Raw genomic sequence first — 22,036 nt, 5'->3', positions numbered from 1 at the left:
ATCTTCTCCCTGAAAGATCTCCACTTCCACCATCACCTAAACAGATATGGCTGTCATTCTAGCCCCCAACCGACCTCTTGCCTCTGCATATCTCTTGCTGGTTTCTCAACAGGCCGGCACGCCATACTCAAAACCTATACTTCCCACTTACCACAAAATTTGTTCTTCCCCATGTTCTTCCTATCTTTTTCAGAGTCATGAGCATCCACAGAGTTGTCCAAGCCAGAAATACTGAAGTCAATCTAACTCTTCTCTCTTCTAACAAGTTATGATTGAGGCAACTTGGGATAATCTGCTCAGCATTCCTTGTTTCTCTCCACACAGGGTAAACCTTTGAGTCACCACGGTAAAGCAACGGGACGCTGTATCTCATGCCAGTGAATTGGTCCAGGGGTAAACAGCTGAAGTAAGCTGAATTTTGGACTTGGAACCACTGGGGACATGAGGTTCTTTTTTTTTTTTTTTTTTAATGGTGGAAACAGCAAGATGCAAGGCTAAAGCTATTGGTGTTTCTGTATGTTCTCTGTACGTTTCCCATCATACAGAGAAAACTAATCAGTAATGAGCTAAAATGATATTGACATGAAGAAAAGATAGCAGAGAGAGACCCAGAAGGACTGAAATCCCTGGTTATTCGTAAGACTCAAGTGTCTCCCTCCTCATCCTGAAACTTGATTGTTCACATGAATGAAGTTCAGAAGGATGAAAGCTTGGAGTGTAAGGGTCAGAGAACGATTACAGCTGAGACTCAAGAGGTGAGTGCGTGTGTGTATGTGTGTGTGTGCACGCTCAGTCCTGTCTGACTCTGTGACCCCATGGACTGTAGCCCGCCAGGCTCCTCTGTCCATGGGATTTCCCAGGCAAGAATACTGGAGTGAGTTGCCTTTTCCTTCTCCAGGGGATCTTCCTGATCCTGGGATCAAACCCACGTCTCATGCATTTGAAGGCAGATTCTTTTTCGCTGAGCCATCAGGGAAGCCCCAAGAGGTAAATAGAGGCCCTATAATGCAGGGTCTGAAACTACTTGAAAGAGTTTGGAGTTTAAGAGCAATGGAAGAAACTGAAAAGTTTTAAGCAGAAAAGTGACATGATTAACTTGGTATTTTCTTAAGTTCACTTTGGATACATTGTGGAGAAGGGATTAGGGATGGTAGACCAAGGGGCAAAACTCAAGGCATGGAAATCACTTAGGAGATTGCAATAATCCAAGAAGAAATGACAACAGCCAGGACCAGGGAAATAGCATGTGTCGGGGGAGGGAAAGTAACAATATTAACAATAGACCAGAGGAACCAACAGGTCATATATCAAGGAGCCATGCCCATGAACAACCAGAAAGATACAAACATGAGTGAAAGTCCAGCCATTGGATTGGATGTTCTTGGAAACTAAAAGTGAATGATGCAGTTTACTGCAATACTCCAAGGACACTGTTGTTTAAATGGCTGACAGCTTCTCTCAAGAGCCTGTCAGGACCCAGACCAGTTGCAGTGGGCCTTTCTAGCTTCTTTCTCCTAGATTCTCCCTTGTTTTGGTTGCTGGGGCCCCAAATAGGTTCCCAGACCACATGCAAACTAAAGTGCAGAGTGGACCATGAGAAGAGAAAGGACACTTAATGAACATTAGTGATTACCATGGAGAAGGCAATGGCAACACACTCCAGAATTCTTGCCTGGAAAATCCCACGGACGGAGGAGCCTGGTAGGCTGAAGTCCATGAGGTCGCTAAGAGTTGGACACGACTGAGCGACTTCACTTTCACTTTTCACTTTCATTCTTTGGAGAAGGAAATGGCAACCCACTCCAGTGTTCTTGCCTGGAGAATCCCAGGGACTGGGGAGCCTGGTGGGCTGCCCTCTATGGGGTCGCACAGAGTCGGACACGACTGAAGCGACTTAGCAGCAGCAGCAGTGATTACCATAATAATTTCTAATTCATGGGGCTTCCTCTGTACCTCAGTCAGTAAAGAATCTGCTTGCAATGCAGGAGATCTGGGTTCGATTCCTGGGTCGGGAAGATTTCCTGGAGAAGGAAACAGCAACCCACTCCAATATTCTTGCCTGGAGAATCCCATGGACAGAGGAGCCTGGCAGGCTACAGTCCATGGGGTCGCAAGAGTAGGACACGATTTAGCAACTAAACCACCATCACCACCAATTGTTCATAGTATTACAATAATTTAAACCATCAACTATGGAAGCGCCTACTTCGTAGAGGAAATCATAAACTAACATTAACTAATGGAAAGATAACAACTGAACTTATATCAGTTGGACTTTCAAAGGAGAATGTGAAAGAAAAGAATAGTATATAGAGTCTGAAAACTTGTACATGCCTATAATTTATTATAATGTGCTCAGTTTTGTCCACTCTTTGTGACACATGTGTCCTCTGTCCATGGAATTTTCCAGGCATGAATACTGGAGTGGGTTACCATTTCTTTCTCCAAGGGATTTTCCCAACTGAGGGATCAAATCCACATCTCTTACATCTCCTGCATTGGCAGGCAGGTTCTTTACCACTAGCACCACCTGAGAACTTGTATGTGCCTATAGCAAAAGAAAATACAGAGAAAGGAAACCTTTGCAACCTTATCATGGGGTGGCTACAAAGTTTCACTCTCTTGGGCAAGACTCCTGAAACTTTGCTCAGAACAAACACATTCCAGTCCTGTTGGACTGATAAAATAATTCATCGAGAAGATAATAATAAAAAAAAAAACAGAGGGTCCTAAGCAAGTTTCTTGAACTTCGTTCAAAAGAGTATTGAAAATATAACTGCTTAAAGGACATTCCATTGAAATTGCCATAGTGATGGTCCTCTGTTTGACTTTAACCCGAGCTGGTCACTCTCAATGAATAACTGTGATAGCTGAGTTTCTTGTGTGTACTCTGTGTGTGAATGAGAGAGAAATATTTACCTTTATGATGAATGTACTTTATGAAAACCAGAACAGTGAGCTAAACTGTCCACTTTAATGACTCTCAATGACTCTAGAGAAAATGCAGTTTCCTTTCCTAATAATAGGAACATTTTAACATAAATTATAGTAAAATGTCATGTTATAGAAAAACATTGCATCTTCTTGCTAGTTCAGTTCAGTTTAGTCGCTCAGTCATGTCCGACTCTTTGCGACCCCATAAATTGCAGCACACCAGGCCTCCCTGTCCATCAGCAGCTCCCGGAGTCCATGTCCATTGAGTAGGTGCTGCCATCCAACCATCTCATCCTCTGTCGTCCCCTTCTCCTCCTGCCCTCAATCTTTTCCAGCATCAGGGTCTTTTCAAAATTTTCTTGCTAGTAGAAGTTAGCTATTGTCAAATGCACAGGAAACAAAACAAAGAAGTGATTTTTAGTTACTCATTCCCAAGGGTAGACTTTTGTAACCTATGATGCAATCTGAACTGTCACCTTCTCATTCCTTAATTAAAGAGAAGACCTGGAAAGAGGAACCGCACTTGGTTGCTGGAATCTCAGATCTTCAAGTTGGACAGCTGATTTCCAACACAATGGCCACCTCAGGATTTACCGTGGCAAAGCTGCTTTATAAATTTTTGTTGAATTATTGAAAAGTTATGCACGTTTTATTCACTCATATATACCCAATGCCAAACACATAGAATATGACTGGCAAATAACTATTGGCTGAATGAATAACTAACCCTAACCCAAATTATGACAAATTTGGCCCTCTGCATTCTTCCACTTGCTCTTCAGTGACTTATTCCTTGGTTTCAACAACATTCCCTTCCTTCCTTGTGATATCGTTTGAGGAGGAGCCTAGTATGGTAGTTATTTGCTCAGGCTCTAGAAACAGACAAACCCATTTTCAAACAACAGAAACTCACTTCTACTACCTACTAGGTGAACAATTAGTTTGACCTCTAGCCTCACTTTCTTTACTGGTAAAAGGAATAATAGTATTACCCTGGAGAGCCGTTATGAGGCTTAAAGCAAACACAGCATATGAAGCACGTAGCCCAGTACCTGGTGAGATACTGGTTCAATGGTAAAGAATCCTCCTGCCAGTGCAGGAGATGCAAGAGATGCAGGTTTGACCCCTGGGTCAGGAAGATCCCCTGGAGAAGGAAATGGCAACCCACTCCAGTATTCTTGCCTGGTGAATCCCTTGGACACAGAAGCCTGGCAGACTACAGTCCATAAGGTCTCAAAGAGTCAGATATGATTGAGCGCACGTGCACGACAATGACAGACCCTGGTCAGCACTAAGTCAAGTTGATACATCACATACAGTTACTTAACTGCACCCCTGTTTAAGCTGTGTATTTCTCCAAATATTAAATGACCCAAAACTACCACCCCACCACCACACACACACACACACACACATGCACAAAGTGGTTTTCAACCCATTTTGCCAGTCCCTCAGAGATTCTAATGGGACAAAGTAGGTGATTAAATAGTTAATCCCATTTGGGTACTGTAAAACAGGAAGAGTGTGGGAGACTCCTCTAAGTTAATAATTACTCAAGAAAGTATGTTTGGGCTTCTGTGGTGGCTCAGCAGTAAAGAATACAAAGGCCAATGCAGGAGACATGGGTTGAATCCCTGGTCCAGGAAGATCCCACATGCCTCAGAGCAACTAAGACTGTGCTTCCCAACAAGAGAAACCACAAAAATGAGAAGACAGCACACCATGACTAGAGAGTAGCTCCCGCTCGCTGCAACTAGGGAAAAAGCCTTCACAGCAATGGAGACCCAGCACAGCCAAAAATAAATAAAGGAAATTATTAAAGAAAAAAAAAAGATAAAGCAGGTTTGCTTAAGTACAAAATCAAGCAGAGTTGATCAACAACAAGACCATGCAAGAGAAACACGAGATATGCCCCCAAACAATAAAACAATGGTGGCACGAGACCCGCATCCTGCCCAGTGAGCTCAGTAAATTAGAACACACTATCTGTACATATTAAAAACAATCATCTGTGAACCTAGCTTGACAGGTAGAGACACCAAAACTCCCCTTCTCAGCCTGGAGGAGGAAATGATGATGGAAGCATGATGCCTACTCAAGAAAGACAAAGAAGTTCTTCTCCCCCTCCTCACTTTTCTTTTGATTATAAAACTGTGGCCCAGTAAGTTCTGGGGGGTGTGGCATCCCTCCTCTCCTACCTGCTTGTAAGCCTCACAAGCATCCTATTCTAATATCCATCTTATCCATCACTTTGCCTCTCGCTGAATTCTTTCTGTGCTGAGACATAAAAGACTGTGGTACTAGAACTCTTTGGAGCCCCTCAAAATGACACTGAATGGTTTCAGTTCTGTAATTATTTGATGATATTAGTTTCATTTTGCTAAAGATACAGTTACCTTGGGAAGGAGGAAGATACTGACAAAGTGGCAGTTAGGGTCCCTGTTCATTTCCAATAAGAGCAGTTTCACTTTGATTTCTTTTATAAATTGGAGTTATTTGAAGATTTAAAAGAAAAAACCCCTGCTAAAGTCAAAGCTTGAAACCCATGATCCTACAGGACATCACTTCTCATCTGTTTTAGTGCAGTCATAAAGACATCTGGTCTACTCCTTGCCAGTAACTAGCTGGGGTGCCACAGACAAATCAACTTCTCTGCCCTAATCTCCCTACTCCACAAAATGCATAGAATAGAAAAATAATGTCTAAGGTTCATGCTTTCCTATTAGTTTTATTTCTGCTGCTAAGTCACTTCAGTCATGTCCGACTCTGTGTGACCCCAGAGACGGCAGCCCACCAGGCTCCCCCATCCCTGGGATTCTCCAGGCAAGAACACTGGAGTGGGTTGCCATTTCCTTCTCCAATGCATGAAAGTGAAAAGTGAAAGTGAAGTCGCTCAGTCATGTCCGACCCTCAGCGACCCCATGGACTGCAGCCTACCAGGCTCCTCCGTCCATGGGATCTTCCGGGCAAGAGTACTGGAGTGGGGTGCCATTGCCTTCTCCGAGTTTTATTTCTAGAGATCAACAAAATCCATACAGAAAAGTTGTTTTGAATAGCTTGATGAATTAAAACTTTCTCACCATTTAACTCCAATAAACATTTAACTCCAATAACCTGGGACACAATATGTACACAATATGTACAAAATGAGTGTGCTGAATGTTAAACAAGTGAATGAATTATTTATTTGCTAATTAAAGTTGTGATAGAACTTCATGGGTCCCTACTTTGCTCAAATGAGTTGTGGTGGGATGTGACAGTTCTTTTCTACCTGCTGAGGGCTCTGGGAAAGTGACAAGAGCATAATTCAGGAGATCGAACTCCAAATGACTAGGAATAGGAATTCTGGGCAACCCGCTTGTCTTACCCACCAATATATCGTGAATCCAATTAACCTGTCAGTCTTTATATCTCTCAAGCTTATGTCAAATCCATCTCTATTTGCTAACATAGTAGGCCAACCCAGCATCCTCTATTCTCACATAAGCCTCCTTAGGGTCTCCATACTTCCACTCTTGTTACTTCCAATCTCTTCTATTAATAATTAGGTGTTAAAGATGGTAACCACAACGCTATATGCAAGACAGCAAAAGAGACACGGATGTAAAGAACAGACTTCTGGACTCTGTGGGAGAAGGCAAAGGTGGGATGATTTGAGAAAATAGCACTGAAACATGTATATTACCATATGTGAAAGAAGCAGTCCAATTTCAATGTATGAAACAGGGCGTCAAAGCCAGTGCACTGGGACAACTCTGAGGGGTGGGATGGGGAGGGAGGTGGGATGGGGAGGGAGGTGGGATGGGGAGGGAGGTGGGATGGGGAGGGAGGTGGGATGGGGAGGGAGGTGGAGGGAGCATTCAGGATGGGGGACACATGTACACCCGTGGCTGATTCATGTCAATGTATGGCAAAACCCACCACAATATTGGAAAGTAATTAGCCTCCAATTAAATAAATAAATTGATTTAAAAAATAATTAGGTGTTCATCCTCTATCACTAGAGCTTGTTTGTGTCTTTCAGGGCACTAGCACACATTTGGTTTATTTCGTTTCTCTCACTAGACTCTGAGCCCTATGAAGTCAGAGACCTTTCTTATTCACCCCCTCTTATTCAGCCCATCCCCGTACCCCCACCTAGTGTTTAGCACCTGCACGCCTTTTCATAAATAGTCAATGAATGAATGCGTGTGAATTCTCAGTCTCAGCGACCCTGTCTTAATTCACCTTTGGGTTATCAGGACCGAGGGCTATGCCTGGTGCCAAGCAGGTACTGCATAAATACTTGTTTCACGTTTGGGTCAACTGAAGAAGGGAGGACTCTCCTCTCTACGTTGTAAACAAAGCTGAATTGTCACTCTGCTAGTTGCTTGACCTTGACCCTGGCCTTCATTAACTGACAAATGAGCTAATTTCACAGGGTTGCTTTACGATGCGCTCTGTTTGGCAAAGGGCTTTGCAGAACGTGTGACATGGCTTATACTCAACATTCCCAGTAGCAGTGGTGGGAGGTCCAAAGTCTAGAAGTGGAAGGGGCGGGGCGAGAAGCTTGGTGCCGATAATGCGTTCTGATGCTGCGAGCCGCTTGGCCCTCTGGGCTCGCCGTCCTCCCCTCCCCCGCCGCCGTCACCTGGGAAACGGGACGCGTTCGCCCGCCCACCGACCGAAGCTAGTTTCATGGCAGCCACGAAGAAAGCAGTTTTGGGGCCGTTGGTGGGAGCAGTGGACCAGGGCACCAGCTCGACGCGCTTTTTGGTTTTCAATTCAAAAACAGCCGAACTACTTAGTCATCATCAAGTGGAAATAAAACAAGAGTTTCCTAAAGAAGGATGGGTGGAACAAGACCCTAAGGAAATCCTGCTGTCCGTGTATGAGTGTATAGAGAAAACGTGTGAGAAACTTGGACAGCTCAATATTGATATTTCCAACATAAAAGCTATTGGTGTCAGTAACCAGAGGGAAACCACTGTAGTCTGGGACAAATTAACCGGAGAACCTCTATACAATGCTGTGGTGTGGCTCGATCTGAGAACCCAGTCTACCGTTGAGAGTCTTAGTAAAAGCATTCCAGTAAATAACAACTTTGTCAAGACCAAGACGGGCCTTCCACTGAGCACTTACTTCAGCGCAGTGAAACTTCGTTGGCTTCTTGACAACGTGAGAAAAGTTCAAAAGGCAGTTGAAGAAGATAGAGCGCTTTTTGGGACCATTGATTCATGGCTTATTTGGAGCTTGACAGGAGGAGCCCGTGGAGGTGTCCATTGTACAGATGTAACAAATGCAAGCAGGACGATGCTTTTCAACATTCACTCTTTGGAATGGGATAAAGAGCTCTGTGAGTTTTTTAAAGTTCCAATGAAAATTCTCCCAAATATCCGGAGTTCTTCTGAGATCTATGGCCTAATGAAAGCTGGGTCTTTGGAAGGTGTGCCCATATCGGGGTGTCTGGGGGACCAGTCTGCTGCATTGGTGGGACAACTGTGCTTCCAGGATGGACAAGCCAAAAACACGTATGGGACAGGCTGTTTCTTACTATGCAATACAGGCCATAAGTGTGTATTTTCTGAACATGGCCTTCTGACCACAGTGGCTTACAAGCTCGGCAGAGACAAACCAGTATATTACGCACTAGAAGGTTCGGTAGCTATAGCTGGTGCTGTTGTTCGCTGGCTAAGGGACAATCTTGGAATTATAAAGACCTCAGAGGAAATTGAAAAACTTGCTAATGAAGTAGGTACCTCTTATGGTTGCTATTTCGTCCCAGCCTTTTCAGGCCTATATGCCCCTTATTGGGAGCCCAGTGCCAGAGGGATCATCTGTGGGCTCACTCAGTTCACCAATAAATGCCATATTGCTTTTGCTGCACTAGAGGCTGTTTGTTTCCAAACCCGAGAAATTCTGGACGCCATGAACCGCGACTGTGGAATTCCACTCAGTCATTTGCAGGTGGACGGAGGGATGACCAACAACAAAATTTTGATGCAACTGCAAGCCGACATTCTGTATATCCCGGTAGTGAAGCCCTCGATGCCGGAAACGACTGCCTTGGGAGCTGCCATGGCAGCAGGGGCTGCAGAAGGGGTCGGCGTGTGGAGTCTCGAGCCTGAGGATTTGTCAGCTGTCACGATGGAGCGGTTTGAACCTCAGATCAACGCCAAGGAGAGCGAAATTCGTTATTCCACATGGAAGAAAGCTGTAATGAAGTCCATGGATTGGGCTACCACTAAGTCTTCAGAAAATGGTGACACTGGCATCTTCAGTAGTCTACCCTTGGGCTTTTTTGTAGTGAGTAGCATGGTAATGTTAATCGGAGCCAGGTACCTCTCAGGTGTGCCATAAATAATACCAACTCCTGGATCCCAAAGATCTTGACCTAAGGAGAGAATTCAGTGATTCTGTCTCTTAATGTGCTGACGCTATTCATAGACTCTGATTTTATTTACAAGCCACTTGCTGCATGACCCTCCAAGTAGACCTGTGGCTTGAAATAAAGAAAATGGGGCCGAAAAAAAAAAAGTGATTTCTCAATTAGGAAAAAAAAAAAAAAAACCCAGCAAGTTTTGCATACAAAAAGTCACAAACTACTCCCCTGAACTACTCAGGTGTTGTTGTTTTTATCCAACTTTCTATTAAAATGTTGAAGGAGAAAGGGGCATGGTGGGGGGATTGGTAGTCAACTATGTTGATTTGCCCTGTTCCAAACTCCCTCTAGCAATGACTTGACAGCTACCTCCCACTTGGTGTTGGTCAACTCTACAGTAAGAATTATAAAGAAAATGTAGTGTGTGCTCATAGGATGAGGCACAATCTGTTATTTAGTTGCAAAGTTGTGTCTGACTCTTTTGCAACCCTATGGACTACAGCCCACCAGGCTCTTCTCTCCATGGGATTTCCCAGGCAAGAATACTGGAATGGGTTGCCCTTTCCTTCTCCAGGGGATCTTCCCAACCCAGGGATCCAACCTGTGTCTCCTGTATTGGCAGGCAGATTCTCTACCGCTGAGCCACAAGGGAAGCCCGAGGCACAATTTAGAATCACTCCATTTATTTAGCATATCATAAATGGAATCCTTCCGTGGCAAATCTTAGGGTAAAGACTTGAACCCTAAACACAGCCTGCAAGGATCTGATTCGTGGCCACTGTTTTGCATCATTTCACTACAATCTCCTTGTTCTCTGAGTTCCCATTATATTTGAATGTATGAAGTAAATGAAGTATATTTATATACTTTAGTTTCAGCCACAGGACCTTTGCACATGTGCTTCCCTTTGCTTGAGTTAGATTCACCTTTATAATTAAATTCAAGGTCACTTCTTCTGAGACTGACCCTCCAGTCTAAGTCCTAGAACCTTCTCATTCATTCACAGTAGGGTTTCACTTTGCAATTACACACCCAATGGTGTGGTTAATTTTTCTTGTTTCTCTCCCCTCCCCACCCCCACCCTCCAATCTCAATTTGTACTGAGAGCAGAATTGATGAATGAGCTAGTGTATGTATCCTCAGCGCCCAGATTTGTTCCCGGCAAGTGATAGGTATTCAATAAATGTCCAATGAATGAGTAAGCGAAAGGTTTCCAGGATAGGTGTAGGAATCTGAGACACAAAGCTGAGGAGTCCCCCAGAGTTTGGGAGTGGTGTGGGGGACACAGACCAATAAACAGATGGGTACCAAGCTCCAGAGAAGCTAACTCTTGCTCCTACCTCCAGCTGGTGGGAGAGCCTAACCCTTCTCCAGCTGCAGACACTTTAGGAGGAAGAGGTGGATTTAAGGGCGGATGCTGAAGCCGGACGCACAGTAATCGATCTCTGAACAACGGCCAGGGTTCGGTGGAGATCCCCGGGTTTCTAGGCTAATTGCAGGAACCCGAGTTGCCGGGCTTGGGCAGGTTGCCAGCTGACCCCGCTTGCCGACCCTTGTGCCCAGCGTTGCGCTCTCTCTTCGGCGCCCTGGCGAGTCAGCCAATGCGCTCCGGGCGCCGCAGTTGCTCCCGAGCCCCGGCGCTCGTGATTGGTAGCCCCCAGCCTCAGCCCCGGCGGGCCCTCCCACCCAAGACCAAGTCCAGTCCGCGCCCAGTCCCGGGCGGTCGCTGCCTCCTCTGCGCTCGGGAGCCAGGTGCTGGCCCGGGCGGCCGCTCACACTTTGCAGGCGCAGCGGAGCAACGAGGTCCCAGGCGACCGCGCTCAGCGCCGCCCTCGCTCGCCACGGCCGGGCCATGAAGGTCGAGTTTGCGCCACTCAACATCCCGCTGGCGCGGCGGCTGCAGACGGCTGCGGTGCTGCATTGGTTGCTGTCCTTCCTGCTGTTCGGTAAGGACGCCTGGCCGCGCAAGATCCAGGCGAAACCGCGCGGTGCTTGGGGCTCCGTCTGCTCCTTTCCGGACCGTCGTTGTCGGAAACTCCAGGGACGTTCTTAGACTCTCCAGCCCCACTCCCTTTGTAAGCCTAATCTGTCAGATCACACCGGGCGTGGGTAACTAATTTGGGATTCCCCTCTTTGATTCATCCTTTCACGTGAAGCTCGTAGCGAACGACTGATTTCCGACTTAATTTTCCCCAGTGCTGTTTTTAAAAATCGAGGCGTACCTTTACCCCAAGTAAAAGGCCCAGATTTACGGCTCGATGGGTTTTGACACATGTATACATCCAAATGGAACCACGACCCAAGCAAGCTGGAAGACATGGCACTTAAGCCTCTCGAAGTAGACAAACTCGTTTATTGAATTACGGGTTCGGAAATGGACTCAATGCCCAAGGATCTGAAACCTGATCCCTTCCTTCTCTCCACCCTAAGGACAAATATCTTGGTTAGCTTCTCCGTGTTGAAGGTTTCCGGGATGCGGAAAGGTACCTTGTTGCGGATGCACCATGCACTAGTTGGGCTGGGTGGCCTCTGCCTGTAAATAATTCAACCCCGGAGAATGTTGTCCTAGCCGGCTCTTAAATTAAGCCCAGGAGAGGGCAATGGCACCCCACTCCAGTACTCTTGCTTGGAAAATCCCATGGACGGAGGAGCCTGTTAGGCTGCAATCCATGGGGTCGCTAAGAGTCGGACACGACTGAGCGACTTCACTTTCACTTTTCACTTTCATGCATTGGAGAAGGAAATGGCAGCCCACTCCAGTGTTCTTGCCTGGAGAATCCCAGGGACTGGGGAGCCTGGTGGGCTGCCGTCTATGGGGTCGCATAGAGTCGGACACGACTGAGGCGACTTAGCAGCAGCAGCAGCAGGAATACACAGGAGCCAGTCACTAGATGGGGCAGGGGACTTACCTGTGCGCCTTTCCTCCGGATATTTGTTCTGCTGTTGGAGTAAAGGGGTTGAGGGGGTCAGGGTAAAGGGGGGTGGTATGAGAGCACAGGAATTATTGGGAACCTAACCGCTCAGACAGGACTGAGCGACTAACACACACAGCCGCTTCAGAAGACTAGTTATTTGTATGCTCGAAGACCATGGGCTGTGCACTGGAGGCCGCAGTAGCAGTAATAACTCATTGCACTGTAGAGGTTTACAGTTTTGAACCCTCTTACATTTTGAATGTCTTGGATCGATGGTTCTCAACCTAGGCTGCAATTAAAATGACTGGAGAACTTCCTTTAAAAAATAGGATGCCCATAGTCTCTCCCTAAGAATTTTGAATTCATTTATTTCAGAATGGAACCTGCCCATGGGGATTTTTTTTTTTTTTAAATAAATTCTCCCAAGTGCAGCTTGAGTTTACTAAAAGAGGAAATTGAAAGCCTTAGCTCATTAAGTCCTCCTAGGCCAGACTGTTGGGACAGCATTATATTTTGTTTTGCTCTTGGTCAAAGTACCATTGAGATAATAGCTACACTTATCAAGGCCTTGGGGTGTGCCAGGTGCTCTCTGCCAACTACAAATGGGCACGTGCCGCCTACCTCTACAGTGCTAATCACCATACGCTGTTAACCATGTAATCTTTACCACAGCCCTTTGAGGTAAGGACTGTGCCTTCTTGCACTCATTGTACAGATGAAGGAACCAAGAGGTCGAGTGAATTGTTCACGGGTTAGTAGGTGGTGGAGGAGCTGGGGGCAAACCTGAATACTCTACCCAGACTTCCTGCTTTAACCATTCTGCTGTCCAGTTTAACGTCTTGAACCTGGAGACTGACCTCACTCACCAGTCAGCACATCTCTGATAGCCTGCTGTCTTTTCCTTCCATGGCCCTTGCTGATGCTTGTATCTGTGTATGTCTGTGGCTACTTGAGAAAGGTCTGTATTGCCATCCATAGGTAAGCAGAATTTGTCACTCTAAAATATGTTTCTTTGGTTTATTAATTATTTGAAGCTGGTTATTTTCTAAAAAGCACCAAACAAAACAGACAAAACAAAAAACTCTGAAAACCCAGCAGGAGTTACCCTTTTGTAAGTAATATTCACACTTATAAGAGGAATCTCTATTTGTAGTTGTGTGTCCCTTGCTGTAGGAAAGAGGATGACCAAATCTCTAGAAACCTATCAAGTGGAGAAGGGAGGGAAAATGGAGAAGGGAGGCTTATGGTTTGGTTACTTGGTTATGGGGAGGGGCTGGGTGAAGATGGAACCATAGGGCGAAAGCATAATTAGGGAGTTTGGGGTGGACATGTACACACTGCTATGTTTAAAATGGACAAGCAACAAGGTCCTACTGTATAGCACATGGAAGGAACTCTGCTCAGTGTTATGTGACAGCCTGGATGGGGAGTTTGGGGGAGAATGGATACAAGTGTGTATATGGCGAAGTCCCTTCGCTGTTCACCTGAAACTCACAACATTGTTAATCAGCTACCCCAATACAAAATAAAAAGTTAAAAAAAAAATAGTCTGTCAAGCCACTGTAGTCTGACTCAAATTAGGAGTGGTGGGCCATGTCCAATCCACTCACATGTGGTATGTGGAGCTCTACCACTCACCTTGTGACCTTCAACAATTACTATACCTCCAAGGAGCCAGGTTATCTGTTCTGCAAGATACCTTCAGGATTCCTCTGCTATTTTGGAGGGCTAACTTGTTCCTCAATTATCTATTGTTGTTCAGTTGCTTAGTTGTGTCCAACTGTTTTCAGCCCCATGGATTGCAGCCTGCCAGGCTTCCCTAAACTTAACCATCTCCCAGAGTTTGCTCAAACCCATGTCCATTGAGTCTGTGATGCCATCCAACCATTTCATCCTCTGTCATCTCCTTCTCCTCCTGCCTTCAATCCCATCATCAGGATCTTTTCCAATGAATCAGCTCTTCACATCAGGTGGCCAAAGTATTGTAGCTTCAGCATCAGTCTCTGTATTTCTTCTAAAAGGGAAGTTGGAGCTAAAACCTTGATGAGATTTAGGTGAAGTGTTTTTGCCAGTCCTATTCCAAGGTGTTGCTGGGTGCTCATGTCACATTATGTCAGATCCATGTAATGTCCAGTTGTCCCATTATTAGTGTCTAAGAGTGGTCAGTGGGTCCAGGTAAGAAGTAATGTGAGGGCTGGTAATTGACATGGGTGCAGATAAAAGTTCCCCATTGACCAATGATCTTTCACCTAGTCTCTGTTAATGATCCTTGACTAGATTAACTTTTATTTGGGACTACAAAATGGTAATTTTCATATTGTCTCATTCTTTCTTCACATATTAGCTAGAATTCACACCAGGAATAATTTTTCCTATCATCTATGGCCATCGCTTACCCTACAATTCCTTTCTTACAGGGAAGATAAGGATAAACACTTATTTCTTTCAATTTTAATTATTTTAAAGAGTTGTAATATCTCCTTTCAATGGTGACAGAAATTTTATTAACTATGTCTTTTAAAATCTCTAAATGAAGATCTTGGAATGCATTTTTCTTTCCACCATCAGGAAATGGGTTTAAACTATTACCAATAGCACTTGAAATATATTTTTTAAAATAGCAAATTGTTTCATTTAGTCATGAAATCAAATACTCTTTCCTTGAGATAAATGTTAAGTGCTTGTTTTTCAATCTTACAGCATTGTATTAGTTTTAGGTATACAACATAATGATTTGATTTCTCTGTTGCAAAATGATTTCCACAAGTTCAGTTAAAGTCCATCACCACACAGTTACAATTTTATTCTCTTATGATGAGACCTTTAAGATTTACTCTTAGCAACTTTCAGATATACAATATTATTAACTATAGTCACTATGCTATACATTACATCCCCAGAACTTTTGATTTCTAGTTTCGATTTCCATTTTTCTAATGAGAGATGTTGAACATCTTTCCATATTAAGCTATCTGTCTTCTTTGGACAGGGAGGCCTGGTGTGCTGCAGTCCATGGGGTAGCAAAGAGTCGGACACGACTGAGCGTGAACTGAACTGTCGTCTTTGGAGAAACAAAGTTTAAGTCTTCTACTCACTTTTTGACCAGGTTGTTTGTTTTTCTGGTATTGAGCTGCATGAGCTACTTGTATATTTTGAAAGTTAATCCTTTGTCAGTTGTTTCATTTGCTATTATTTTCTCCCATTCTGAGGGTTGTCTTTTCCCTTTGTTTATAGTTTCCTTTGCTGTGAAACAGCTTCTAAGTTTAATTAGGTCCCATTTGTTTATTTTTGTTTTTAATTTCTGTTACTCCACAGTTCATTTGCTCATTTGTGTCAGACTGTTTGAGACCCTGTGGACTGCGGCATGCCAGGCCTCCCTGTTCATTGTCAACTTCCAGAGTTTACTCAGACTTATGTCCATTGAGTTGGTGATGCCATCCAACATCTCATCCTCTGTTGTTCCCTTCCCCTCCTGCCTTCAGTCTTTCCCAGCATCAGGGTCTTTTCCAGTGAGTCAGTTCGTCACATCAGGTGGCCAAAGTACTGGAGTATCAGCTTCAGCATCAGTCCTTCCAATAAATATTCAGGACCGACTTCCTTCAGGATGGACTGGTTGGATCTCCTTGTGTCCAAGGGACTCTCAAGAGTCTTCTCCAACACCATAGTTCAAAAGCATCAATTCTTCGGTGCTCAGCTTTCTTTATAGGCCAACTCTCACATCCATACATGACCACTAGAAAAACCGTAGCCTTGACTAGATGGACCTTTGTTGACAAAGTAATGTCTCTGCTTTTTAATATGCTGTCTAAGTTGGTCATAGGTTTTCTTCAAAGGAGCAAGCATCTTTTAATTTCATGTCTGCAGTCACTATCTACAGTAATTTTGGAACCCCTAAAAATAAAGTCAGCCACTGTTTCCACTGTTTCCCCATCTATTTGCCATGAAGTGATGGGACCAGAAGCCATGATCTTTGTTTTCTGAATGATGAGTTTTAAGCCAACTTTTTTTTTTTTTTTTTCTTAAGCCAACTTTTTTACTCTCCTCTTACACTTTCATCAAGAGGCTCTTTAGTTCTTCTTTGCTTTCTGCCATAAGTATCATGTCATCTGCATATCTGAGGTCATTGATATTTCTCCCAGGAATCTTGATTCCCAATTGTGCTTCATCCAGTTCAGCATTTCTCATGATGTGCTGTGCCTATAAGTTAAATAAGTACAGTGACAATATACAGCCTTGACATACTCCTTTCCTGATTTGGAATCAGTCTGTTGTTCCATGTCTAGTTCTAACTGTTGGCTCTTGACCTGTATACAGATTTCTCAGGAGGCAGGTCAGGTAGTCTGGTATTCCCATCTCTTGAAGAATTTTCCATAGTTTGTTGTGATCCACACAGTCAAAGGCTTTGGCATAGTCAGTAAAGCAGAAGTGGATGTTTTTATGGAACTCTCTTGCTTTTTTGATGAGCCAACAGATGTTGTCAATTTGATCTCGGGTTCCTCTGCCTTTGTAAATCCAACTTGAACATCTGGAAGTTATCGGTTCACGTACTGTTGAAGCCTGGCTTGGAAAATTTTGAGCATTACTTTGATAGTGTGTGAGATGAGTGCAATTGTGTGGTAGTTTGAGCATTCTTTGGCATTGCCTTTCTTTGGGATTGGAATGAAAACTGACCCTTTCCAGTCCTGTGGCCACTGCTGAGTTTTCCGAATTTGCTGGCATATTGAGTGCAGCACTTTCACAGCATCATCTTTTAGGATTTGAAAGAGCTCAACTGGAATTTCATCACCTCCACTAGCTTTGTAACGATGCTTCCTAAGGTCCACGTGACTTCGCATTCCAGGATGTCTGGCTCTAGGTAAGTGATCATTCCATCGTGGTTATCTGAGTCGTGAAGATCTTTTTTGTACAGTTCTTCTGTGTATTCTTGCCACCTCTTCTTAATATCTTCTTCTTCTATTAGGTCCATACCATTTCTGTCCTTTATCAAGCCCATCTTTGCATGAAATGTTCCCTTGATATCTCTAATTTTCTTGAAGACATCTCTAGTCTTTCCCATTATGTTGTTTTCCTCTATTTCTTTGCACTGATCACTGAGGAAGGCTTTCTTATCCCTCCTTGCTATTCTTTGGAACTCTGCATTCAAATGGATATATCTTTCCTTTTATCCTTTGCTTTTCGCTTCTCTTCTTTTCATAGTTATTTCTAAGGCCTCCTCAGACAACCATTTTGCCTTTCTGCATTTCTTTTTCTTGGGGGTGGACTTGATCACTGCCTCCTGTACAATGTCACAAACCTCCGTCTATAGTTCTTCAGGCACTCTATCAGATCTAGTCCCTTGAATCTATTTGTCACTTCTACTGTAAAGCAGAGACATTATTTTGTCAACAAAGGCCCATCTAGTAAAGGCTATGGTTTTTCCAGTAGTCATGTATGGATGTGAGAGTTGAAGTATAAAGAAAGCTGAGCACCAAAGAATTGATGCTTTTGAACTGTGGTGTTGGAGAAGACTGAGAGTCCCTTGGACTGCAAGGAGATCCAACCAGTCCATCCTAAAGGAAATCAGTCCTGAGTGTTCATTGGAAGGACTGATGTTGAAGCTGAAACTCCAGTACCTTGGCCACCTAATGCAAAGAGCTGACTCATTTGAAAAGACCCTGATGCTGGGGAAGATTAAGGGCAGGAGGAGAAGGGGAAGATAGAGGATGAGATGGTTGGATGGCATCACCGACTCAGTGGATATGGGTCTGGGTAGACTCTGGCAGTTGGTGATGGACAGGGAGGCCTGGCGTACTGCGGTTCATGGGGTTGCAAAGCATCTGGGTGACTGAACTGAGCTAAACTGAATGGTCTAGTGGTTTTCCCTACTTTCTTCAATTTAAGTCTGAATTTGGCAATAAGAAGTTCGTGATCTGAGCCACAGTCAGCTCCTGGTCTTGTTTCTGCTGACTGTATAGAGCGTCTCATCTTTGGCTGCAAAGAATATAATCAGTCTGATTTCAGTATTGACCATCTGGTGATGTCCATGTGTAGAGCCTTCTCTTGTGTTGTTAGAAGAGGGTGTTTGCTATGACCAGTGTGTTCTCTTGGCAAAATTCTGTTAGCCTTTGTCCTGCTTCATTTTGTACTCCAAGGCCAAACTTGCCTGTTAATCCAGGTATATCTCTTGACTTCCTGCTTTTCCAGTCCCCTATGATGAAAAGACATCTTTTTTTGGTTTTAGTTAGTTGTAGGTCTTCATAGAACCACTTAACTTCAGCATCTTTGGCATTAGTGGTTGGAGTATAGACTTGGATTACTGTGATATTGAATGGTTTGCCTTTATATGGACTGAGATCATTCTGTCATTTTTGAGATTGCACCCAAGTACTGCAGACTCTTTTGTTTACTATGATGGCTACTCCATTTCTTCTAAGGGATTCTTGCCCACAGTAGTAGATATAATTGTCATCTGAATTAAATTCACCCATTTGGGTCCATTTTAGCTCACTGATTCCTAAAATGTCAGTGTTCACGCTTGCCATCTCCTGTTTGACCACTGCTAATTTACTTTGATTCATGGACCTAACATTCCAGGTTCCTGTGCAATATTGTTCTTTACAGCATCAGACTTTATTTTCATCACCAGTTACACCCACAACTGTGCATTGTTTCTGCTTTGGCTCAGCCTCTTCATTCTTTCTGAAGTTATTTCTCCACTCTTCTCTAGTAGCATATTGGGCACCTACCAACCTGGGGAGTTCATATTTCAGTGTCCCATCTTTTTGCCTCTTCATACTGTTCATGGGGTTCTCAAGGCAAGAATGCTGAAGTGGTTTGCCATTCCCTTCTCCAGTGGACCACGTTTTGTCAGAACGCTCCACCATGACCCATCTGTCTTGGGGGCCCTACATAGCATGGCTCATAGTTTCACTGAATTAGATAAGACTGTGATCCATGTGATCAGATTGATTAGTTTTCTGTGATTGTGTCCAAATCCAAAGATGTTGTACTATGACCTGACTGACTCATTTGAAATGACCTGATGCTGGGAAAGATTGAAGGTGGGAAGAGAAGGGGACGACAGAGGATGAGATGGTAGGATGGCATCACCAACTCAATGGACATGAGTTTGAGTCAACTCCAGGAGTTGGTGATGGACAGGGAGGCCTGGCGTGCCGCAGTCCATGGGGTCTCAATGAGTCGGACACGACTGGAGCGACTGAACTGAACTGAACTATGACCTAATCCAGGGGCCCTATTCATGTTTCACCAGTTGCCCCACTAATGTCCTTTATAGCAAAGGAATCTACGTGTATTAAATTACATCGTTTTAGTCTCCCTTAATCTGGAAGATTTTGAGGTAGCACGTTTTAATGTTCACTCTAGTGATTTGTACTAGATTCTTGGACTTGCATGAACACTATATGCCTCTTCTATCATGGATTATCTTTGTGCTTTTTAGTTTGTAGCTTTACAAATTATTTATGTTTCTTTTGTCCTTCAGCTTGTAAAGCTTTCTGAAATAGTATGAAAACGGGACTGGTTTCAACTCAATCCTTGTTATAATTTGACTTCATTAGGCAAAGAAACAGTTCCAATAATGAATTCATCTTTAACCAAGAAAAGTGTGAATCCTTGTAAGTCAATACTTTTAAAAGGCAGTATGGAGCAGACCCACATATGAGGAATACTAGGCTGCAAAATTCTTCGAGGGGTTCTTAGATTTGTGTTTTAGCATCATCGTCATCCTAAGAATCTCTGGAAGTGAAGTTTTTTTAAAGCAAGCATTTTAAAAATTAGAGGAATGTTAAAATTGCAGTCTTATACTCAGCAGATGGCACTGATTGATGTTTTAAAACACAATGCCTCAGGAATAAGAAAGAAAAGAATGTGATGTGCTAAAGGATTTGCTTGCCTCTGAATTCTCTCCTTTCTCTATACTATGTTAATGGCTAAAATAAGTATAGAAATAGTTTTTATGGGGGCAAATGAAAACTTCTTAAATACAAGTGAAAATGGTACCCATACAAGTTAAATATTTTTAATAATTTCTTAATATTGATCACTGGTCACTATTTAATGCAAATAAATAAACTTCCACAAGTTTTCACAGTGTTTTTCTGATGAGATTTGTTCATGGTAATTTAATAAAATCATGTTAAAGATGAAAATATTCTTACATAAGTAGACTTATTCTGCAGTGTTTTCTTTACTTTTTTTTCTCTTTAGTGGAATCACTTTATTTAATTTTTAAAAAGAAGTTTTGATTATAAGATAATTCATGCTAGCTATTAGAAAAATTAGAAACCAAAGAAGAACTTTTAGGAGAGACTAGAGAAAGTCCATTTTCTCACCCAGAGATACCTATTGTAAATGTTTTGTCATATTCCTTTCCTTTTATTTACCTGTTTTTACAATTTTTATCAAGGTAATATAAGCACTGGGAAATAAATAAAAAACTGGGTTGAGCCATATGAAACTGGTATTTATAAAGGTCTCAAACAGTTAATGGTGGCTGATAACTAACATTTATTTGGAATTTTTGTATATGCCACTTTTACCAAACCTGGGTTCAGCTGGTAAGCCAATAATTCAAGAGACAAGTGTCAGTAGAAAGGAAAGATTCTTTCATAAGGAAAGCCAGCCACCTGGGAGAAGGTGGATTCGTGTCCAGAGACCAGCTCTGAAGATTGTGCTCAGTCATGATGATTTTTAAAAGGGGAAATGTGGGAAGGGGAAGCATCCCAGTGAATCATCCAGGCAGGAGGTTGAGTTCTACATCATTCTCCATGAGGACAGGCTGGCTGACTCTTCAGATATTATCTTGCCTGTATGATCTGCCTGCAGTATTGCTTGGGGGTAGAGAGCTAGTTATTTTGTTAACTGTATAATTCTTCATTTCCACTTCTTTTTATCTAGGGAAAGGATCAACAGGTGAGGCAAAGCATGGTGTGCATTCAGGAGAGCCTAAGTCCAGAGTTAGTTTCAATGGCTTAGTGATCTCATTCCTATAATTAGGTTCTTTTAAGGTTAGAAGGGAACAGAACTGGGCGAATAGGAAAGGGGCAAAACAGCTGCTCTCACCATCATTGTTCTTTTATTATTCTTATTGTTATCCTTTTGTTTATTAAAAAATTTTTGGTCACACTGTGGCAGTGCAGGTGTGGCATCCCAACCACTGGGACAAAGTTGAGAATGGACAGGAGCTGGGAGATAAAGTCAGCCTGAGATTAGTGACTCAGCACAAAATAAAGAAGAAAGAGGCAATGCTACTCCTTAGAGTAGTAGTAATGGCTGGCATTTTTTGAGCATTTACTCTGTGCCAGGCTTTAAGTCTCTGTGCTCTTCCCCATTGATATCTTTTTGTTTTTATAATTTTTTAAAAAATCTGACACAGAGCATAGACACGTGGGCTCCCCAGCTGGTGCTAGTGGTAGCGCCTGCCAATGCAGCTGAATGCAGGAGACATAAGAGACACAGGTTCAATCCCTGGGTCAGGAAGATCCCCTGGAGGAGGGCACGGAAACCCACTCCAGTATTCTTGCCTGGATAATTTCATGGACAGAGGAGCCTGGTGGGCTACAGTCCATGGGGTCACAAAGAGTCAGATATGGCTGAAGCGACTTTGCACGCATTGACACAGCATTGACATAAGAAGAAAATGTGTAGCTTAGCTTAATGTATTACTTAAAGGCAAATATTCTTGTCCCTATTGCCCAGGTCAAGTTTTATCAGTTCCTGCTGCATCTATTTGAGTCTACGTCATTAGGTGCACAAATAATTAGAATTGCTCTGCCGTGAAATGTTGCAAGAAGTAGGTGAGCTAAGGCACAGAGTTTCTTCTCTT

At 43.4% G+C, this 22,036-nt stretch overlaps 2 protein-coding genes across 2 annotated transcripts in view; both read left to right on the top strand.

Moving 5' to 3' along the window:
• The first annotated feature begins 7,606 nt into the window (after nucleotides 1-7,606).
• On the top strand, nucleotides 7,607-9,502 carry LOC102285953 (glycerol kinase). The gene has a single exon (XM_070380028.1). It carries the CDS (start codon nucleotides 7,612-7,614, stop codon nucleotides 9,271-9,273), a length of 1,662 nt encoding a protein of 553 aa, XP_070236129.1. The 5' UTR covers nucleotides 7,607-7,611; the 3' UTR covers nucleotides 9,274-9,502.
• A 1,471-nt stretch (nucleotides 9,503-10,973) lies between these two features.
• The window catches only part of MOGAT1 (monoacylglycerol O-acyltransferase 1), a 36,058-nt gene continuing 24,995 nt past the window's right edge, over nucleotides 10,974-22,036 (top strand). The window contains exon 1 of the mRNA XM_005887473.3: nucleotides 10,974-11,241. Coding sequence (XP_005887535.2) covers nucleotides 11,148-11,241 — 94 coding nt within the window. The 5' untranslated portion in view covers nucleotides 10,974-11,147. The remainder of the gene's footprint in view (nucleotides 11,242-22,036) is intronic.

This window comes from Bos mutus, chromosome 2, assembly GCF_027580195.1.
Source record: "Bos mutus isolate GX-2022 chromosome 2, NWIPB_WYAK_1.1, whole genome shotgun sequence".
In the NCBI taxonomy this organism is placed as follows: Eukaryota; Metazoa; Chordata; class Mammalia; order Artiodactyla; family Bovidae; genus Bos; species Bos mutus.
Note: the sequence above shows the minus strand (reverse complement) of the source record. Positions and strands in the feature narration are given on the sequence as shown.